Raw genomic sequence first — 7898 nt, 5'->3', positions numbered from 1 at the left:
AAGTACAAGACATAATACTAAGGAATCGTGAATGCATGTATTTGAATGAGTATGAATTGTGTGTCTGGTAAGCATGAAATGAAAGGACGTATGTGTGGCAAATCTCTAGAAGGAAAACCTACATAGTGATTACTAAATGAAAGAACGCTTGTGTTGTGGATCTCTGCTAAAAGAAGCCTTGTGGCTAATATGGTTAAGGAAACTTATATGGTTGTCTGAGAAAAGGAAGCCTTATTGGCGAAGTAGAGGAATGAATGCCTTCACGGCAAATTCTAAATGAATGGCATGTAAGGAACTATGAAAGAATGGTAAGAATAGGACTTTGAAGATACAATAAGTGTAAGAAACTCTTAAAGAAAAGCTCCGTATGTAAATGAAATGGTGAACTCTGTGATAAGTAATCACGTAGTCTACCTCTCCTTAATGGTAATAGTAAAGTCAGTAAGTATGGAATGAGATTGTAAGTTTATTAATAAGGTAAATGAAATGGCTAAGATTTATGTAAAGATAAGATTTAAAAGGTTGAAGGAAGTAATGAGTTTGTGAACATGGTACGCCTGTAAGGAAGAATAAGCCACCTGAGTAGGTGCTGCACTTGAGACTATGATAAAGTGATGGTTTAATTATAGGTATATGAAGATAAGGAAATAGAGACACTGAGAGGAAGGCAAAGGCCAAAAGTAATAAAGAATAATTATAGTATGTAGAAGAAAAAGATTAGTAAAGACCCCACTAAGGGGAAACAAGAAAGGTCAAAAGAAACATGAAGGAGATGCAAAACATTTGATGCACTGTTATGTAATGAAACAAGTATTTTAAGGATTGTCTCATTAAGTTCTTATGAACTTACAAAGGTTATTTCCTGTTTCAGGTTGTAAAGGAATGTGCGCTGAGGGACGATGTTAGGGCTACGCCAAGTAGTGGCGGATTGGGCTATTATGCACACAGAATGAGCTAATAGGCGTGTTCAAGTTTGAATCCATGATTATGTTTATACTAATATTATAGGGCATTTAGTCAAGCATAGAAGTTACACGCAAATATCACAGAAAAATTTAAGTATCTTGAATTGTATTTATAAATATGTAACAACCCGTTTTTTAGTGGTGTCGAAAATAGTGATTTCGGGGCCACAAATCCGAAGAGTGATAATTTATGTTATTTGAATGAATAATTATGTTCAAGTGGTTTTTAGAAAAGGAGGTATTGAGACCCCGTTTCTATAAACCGAGCTCGTAAATATTTTATTAAATATTTACAGAGTGTTATTAGGGTCATATTAAAATTTGGTGAATAAAATTTGACGTTAAATAGCTAATTAAGTAAAAAGGACTAAATTGTAAAAGCTACAAAAGTTAATCACTATGAGTTTATATGGACTAAATGTGTTCATGGATTAGTTGAGGGGTTTTAAATGGCAAATATGCCATAGTTAATGTGATTGGACGGTTTGGTATGAATCTTAAGTTAAACTATAATATTTTTACTATTAAAATGATAAGTAAAATATAATAAAACAAAAGAAAAAAATGTTATCACCTATTCACTTATAACAAAAGAACAAAAAAATGTTATCACCTATTCACTTATCTTCTTCCACCAAACTTTCCACCGTTTTTAAGAGAAATAAAAGCATCAATTCCTCAAGGTTTGGCTAAGCCAATTCCCATGCATAGTAAGTGATTTTGATCCCCTTTTTAATGATCTTTATGCTTTTGAAATCGTTTTAGCTTAATCTATCTAACTCGGGGTCAATTTGTAGAAATATTAAAATTTTAAGGACTTACCGTGAATGTTTAAGTGTGTTTGTGAATTTAATTGATAGATTATTAAGCTTTGTTGTTAAATATACATATTTTGTTAAGTAATTTTTGATGATTTTAAGGTTTAAGGACTTATTTATAAAAATTGTAAAATTTAAGGAAAAACTGTAAATTTTTTATAAATATGGGTTGTTATTAGATTAAGTAAAAATCGGCTAGCATGGTTTATGATTAAAAATGGTGAAATTGCAAGTTTCGGGTTTAGGGACTAAATTTCATAAAATGTAAACTTTGAGGGTAATTTTCTAAATTTCTATTATTGAGGATTATAAGCTAAATTGAATATTTTAAATTTTGGAATGGGATTAATTGAATAATAATATTTATCTAAATCAAGAAATAACTCGAAAAGACACAAATCGTGAAAAAGTCAAAGTAGCGGAATAGTGGTCGGTTCGTGTTAGAAGTCATTTATGAGTTCAGGAAACATTGTAAATTGGTTAATTCAATTAATTACTATTTCAATAAATTATTATCTATTTGTGTATATATGCGAATCAAATTTGTTAGTTGAAGGAAACAGATAAGGCCATGGTTGAAAGACACTATGGCAACACGACATAAAAATGTACGAGACCATGGTTGGACCATGACAACGTTTACGTAAGATCATAGTGAGGCTATGGAAGTTGTTCAAACGTAAGACCATGGTTGGGCTATGGCATTCTGATGATAAGACCATAACCGGGTTATGGCACTAGGAGCGTAAAACCATGGCAAGGCCATGCAGTGCACATGTAAGACCATAGTTGGACTATGGCACAATATGAAACGTGTACTGGGGTTTCAATCATCTTTACTGTGTTCATCGGATGGAAAAAAGGATCCAAATGTAATGTGTAAAACGATAAGAGGTTCGTAATAGTATATATGAGTAAAAGAGATAAATATTGTATTATCATAATATGTGAAGAAGATTATGCATTAAGATAGTAAAAAATGTAAATGTTATGAAATGTGAGGGAGTTTATTAGAATAAGAAAGGGATTAATACTCACAATGTGGGATTTGTGATATATTTTGATAGATGAATGTTTAAACTAGTATAGTTTGAAATGAATATTATGACTTGGTGTGATTATATGTTTTAATTGTCTATAAATATGTTAACTAATGTGGTGTTTAAAGAATTAAATGGTTATATGAGTATTTTCCAAGTATTTGATGTTATTTCGTTTGATTCAATGGATGATTTAAGTTTTAATAAATGGATGTGTATACGAAAGAACTGTGTTAGGAAACATGGAATGGAATATGATGGTATATGAATATGAAATGAAAAGGGAACAAATTGAGTAAAAGATTGAGGAATTATGTATTGAACTTTATATTGATATGTATCATGTTTAATTGATTGGATATGTTTTTTAATATATCTACTAACCTTGTGATTGGTTGTGAATTGGAAGGAAAAGTATGCATAATTTTAAATGAGCAATGTTCTAATGTTTAATCATTTATTTTTGTCGATTGGAATTGCGTCGGAGCACGATCGCACTATCCCTTAATCCTTTTGGTAGTCTTTGGTTAAATTAGTAATGGTTATAAATGACATGTAATAGGTTAAAAGTTATTCAAGTGATTTGGCTTGTTTTGAGTGGTTCCAAGCTTTTTGTGGTTAATGATAATAGATGATGACATGTTGTGGAATGGTTTTTTGGTATGTTTGGCATAGGTTCAAATTAGGACTTTGAGATGGTGAATGAGACTAAGTTGGTGTGTGAAATGTGGTGCCTTTGAATGAAATATTGGTTAGACTTAGAATGGATGAATGTTTAGCATGTTGTTGGTGTTTTGAATGTGATTTTATGCATGTGAAACTAGTTGTAGATGGTATGGCTTGAAAATTAAGAAATGGTGTTTGAAATGGCTTATTTTAGGGGAAAATTATGCTATACACGGGTTGTTACACAGTCGTGTGTCTTTTAAATTTTAAGTGCAAGTTGAACCACATAACATCAGAGAGTTACACAGCCTAGCGACACGACCGTATAACCAAACTTCGAATAGGCACACGGGTAAGCACACGGTCTGTGACATGGCATTATGGCCCTATTTCGAATGCACATATGGGTAGACACACGAGATGGGACAAGACCATGTGTCCCTACTTCAAATATCCACACGGTGTAGGCTGTGTCACATGGACTGGCCAAATGGCCGTGTGACCTCTGTTTCACCATTTTTCATGTTTTGCCTGAACTTTCTGATTTGTTTTGATTTGGTCCCTAAATTGTTTTTAGGGCCCCAAAAACTTGATTTATGGCCCAAATGTGTATGCTTGCTATGATTGAATTAAAATATTAGATTTTATGCTTAAGTTGAATTATTTGTTTTGTTTTGAATTCAAAGGTTCTGTTTTGTGCAGTAACACTTCATAACCTTAATCTAGTGATGGAGACGGGTTTGGACTGTTACAAAACACTTGTAGTACATGCTTAAAAAACTTTGAATAGAAATTTGGACTTTACAGTAGTCATAAGTAGAAATTTTACATAAAATAAACCAAAACGATTAGGTAACATCTGTGATTGGTGTGACGTTCGATATTCGAGTTCAGTTCATCAGGCCAGGTAGAGGGCGTTACATATGGCATCCATACAAACTGTAGTACGAATTTATAAATGTTAGCACGTGCCTAATATTTAATTTAAAATACTGAAGTAAATATTATATAACTTTAAATTTCATAAACTAACATCCTCTTCGGATTGTTGATCTAACGCTAGCTGGATATCCTCCAGCTAGTTCAATAAACATGTGTGTCTCGCGCGATTGTTCTACCTATTCAAATAATATGTTATTTCAAAATTACAATCATGAAGAAAATATTAAGATAATGATATTATGAAATGAATTTTACCATATTATGAGTGAGAATACATAAAGGGTGTCCACTCGGAGCCGTAAAAATAGTAGTCGATACTAGGCCCACGATAGAAGGAGTATGCAACCGTCGATTTTATCTTTTTCTGGTTTTGTTGCTTGACACATCTCTCGATACAATGTCGCCAGCACTGTGGATCTCTAACTGAGTCATCCCGCTTCTTTTAAGTCGATTAATAGTAGTAGTCATCTTAAATATACCAAATTTTGAAATTTATTTGGCATAAGCAAATCCCTGATCAACCTCAAAATGAATACGCACGCAAATTGTTCTTTTTCAACGTCACTCGCGGAGGCCTTGATATGTTTGAAATTGTCCTCCAACCATCCTATCTCAATCTGACTACCCCTAAACTTGTTCGGCATCTTATCCATTAGTAGTTGGCATGTAGTGCTCAAATCGGCAACTTGCCACTACTTGTAACGACTTCCCCATTGACCGATGGACCGAGTTGTTAACCAATGTCCTTGAGTGTAATTGTACACTCACCACAAAAAAGATGGAATGTGTCTGTCTCAAGTCTCCATCTTTCCACCAAAGCACTGATAAGTGGGGGATCCAATTTAGTCCCCCTAGCATGCGAGCCACGTATAAGAATCCCGCATCTCACAAGTGACCATGAATGACTTTAACAATTGAAAAAAAAAACCATATAAGATGCTGATTGTGTCTTAGCTTAGTTGGCACCGATATTGTTGTCAATGCAGGAATACGTGGGTTTGAGTATGCTAAAGTCCATGATTCTCTTATTTAAGGGTTGGGGATGGGCTATAGGTAATTATAGGTATTGTATCAAAAAAATAAATATTAAAAATTGAGATACTAGATTCATAGGAAAGGAAGTAAATAAAAAACATATAAGATATAAACTAAACACAAAATTATTAAATGTAAGAACTAAATAGAAAATATTAAAATTAAATCAAGGTTTAAAATTAAGGGTACAAAATAATTGCTTCCCTCCTAGTAATGTGAATCACAAAATTTGCAAGGTATCGCCTATTGTATGTGCGACATCCATGTATTATAATTATTAATTATTATTATTATTATTTGATAATGATACATTTATATTTTAGGGTAGTGTTTGTTGCCAGTGCCAAATGCCACATGCCCACCCCCAAAATTAATGTAGGTTTCATGTTATTTTGATAAATAATTTATAATTTATATTATTTTAATAAAAACCCTCCGTTATACAATACATAATACTATACCTGCTGCTAGCTAGACATAAAAGAAAAACAAAAGGACATCACATTATTTAAACTCTGCTGAAATGAAACAACAGCTTAATGGTGAGGCAATAATTGAGTGAAGAAACATGTAAAAGCATCCATTTTAGGCTTAGGTAATGCTAATCCCACCTCTATTCCGCCTTTCACATCTCTGCTTTTGGGTGAACCAAACGGCTTTCCCTTTTGCATTATCCATTGAAATTTCCTCTATTTTCCTTGCCTTTCCCCACCCAAAATCTGTCTCGTAGAAATCCAGTTTCGGTGACCCGGAAAACCATCACATGGGGCTCCGATCCGACCCATAAAACACCCCCCGTTCTGATATCCAGTTTTCTGCCCCTTCCAGAAATGCTTCGCCCAAGTCCTTAACTCTGTTCCGGATAGCTCCGAATCCGACCCATAAAACACCCCCCGTACTGATATCCAGTTTTCTGCCCCTTCCAGAAATGCTTCGCCCAAGTCCTTAACTCTGTTCCCGATAGCATCTGCTGCAACTATAATCCCATCTTCTCCGCTAAGCTCACTTTGAGTTGCCATTGTTCGAGCAAACCCAATGCAAGTTACCAATATAAGCAGCATGTACCGGATATCCCAACCGGGTTGTACCGCCCGCGTTGAACCCGAAGTAACTAGGGTTCGTACCAGTTAACTTCCCATTTACTTTCTCATGGGATTTTGTCAAACACACCCACACATAAGCCCATGTTAAATTCGATGGTGTTAAACGTGGTGGTTGGTCCATGTTTTTCACCTTGCATCGACCAACAATCCACCCTTTAATCTTCTCCATATCATCAGGACACATAAGGAAAGTAGCTCTAACCATGGCTGAGTCTAAGTCCGAGTCTGAAACACCTATGACCATGCTTGTTGAAGATCTTCTTTTGCTCAATTGGTTCAAGAAAATGGACTGCAACCCATAAGGCCATAACTGTCTTTTATCACAGTTCTATCATAGAAGGGAAGTAGCGATGAGTTGATTGAGCACGAAGAAGGGTCTCTGAAAAGAGAAGCCCAAGTCTTGATGAAGCTGTTGAAACTTCTCCCATCAGCAACCACGTTACGATACGCAAACCCAATGCAAACACCGACATTAGAGAAAATGGTGATTTGTGCAGCAAGCAAAAGGGTTTGAGTTTCCTCTTGTTCCCCGCTCGGCAATGGAGGTAATAGTGGGTAAAAGTCGTTGACACAACGCTGATGATTCGAATACAAGTGATGAAAATCAGCGGTGGATTGGGCGACAACCAAGGAGACGAAGTTGGACCGGTCGTACACAATGAAAGGGGGGTTGGATGAGTGGGGTGGGCACACAAGGGTGGCAACCAAAGCAAAGAAGTGCCGGAGAGTGAGGGAGAGGGAGTGGATGAGTGGTGGAAGAGCGGTGGATAAAAAGTGAGAAGTAGGGTAAGGGTAGTCGTAGAAGAAGAGAGGTTGAGTTGGGGAGAAGAAAAGCCATGGTATGTCGAAGAAAGTTAGAGGAAGGGAGGTAGGTGGGACTGTATTTGGTGGTGGAGACACAGGGCAGCGACCCACAATTTCTACCGCCAAAGCTCCTTCAGCCATGGAAGGGAACTAATAATTCAGAGTTCAGAAATGGAGGATATGTTACCGATAGATTGGTCTTTGGAGCAATAATCACTAATCTTCACCAGAAAAGCAAAACCCTAGTAAAATTAGTACATGTGTGTCGAGCGCATGTTTTCCACGGCACCATATATGGGGAAAATTTTTTGAATTAGTTTTAAAATGTACTGCAGTGTGATAACAGTAGGCAAAGATGACGTGAAATCACAATTTAATATAATTTCTCTTTAAAATTATAAAGGGTAGAGCAGCTCGAGTTTATAATTTGTTTTCAATAAATAAATTTCATAATTATAAAAAAAAGCACGTGTCCAGTATCCTATACCATATCATAGAAAATGAAAATATATAAAATTTCTAACA

General features: G+C 35.3%; 1 protein-coding gene across 1 annotated transcript; it reads right to left on the bottom strand.

The window, feature by feature from the left end:
* Window positions 1-6845: 6845 nt before the first annotated feature.
* LOC108468720 (anthocyanin 5-aromatic acyltransferase-like) lies at window positions 6846-7634 on the bottom strand. Its single transcript, XM_053032021.1, has one exon. It carries the CDS (start codon window positions 7512-7514, stop codon window positions 6846-6848), a length of 669 nt encoding a protein of 222 aa, XP_052887981.1. The 5' UTR covers window positions 7515-7634.
* Between the last annotated feature and the right edge of the window lie 264 nt (window positions 7635-7898).

The sequence above is a fragment of the Gossypium arboreum genome, chromosome 8 (assembly GCF_025698485.1).
Source record: "Gossypium arboreum isolate Shixiya-1 chromosome 8, ASM2569848v2, whole genome shotgun sequence".
NCBI classification, from domain to species: domain Eukaryota; kingdom Viridiplantae; phylum Streptophyta; class Magnoliopsida; order Malvales; family Malvaceae; genus Gossypium; species Gossypium arboreum.
Note: the sequence above shows the minus strand (reverse complement) of the source record. Positions and strands in the feature narration are given on the sequence as shown.

What these genes read in the sequence shown, in the direction of transcription:
- LOC108468720 (XM_053032021.1), bottom strand. Translation starts at nt 7,514, where the DNA reads ATGGCTGAAGGAGCTTTGGCGGTAGAAATTGTGGGTCGCTGCCCTGTG.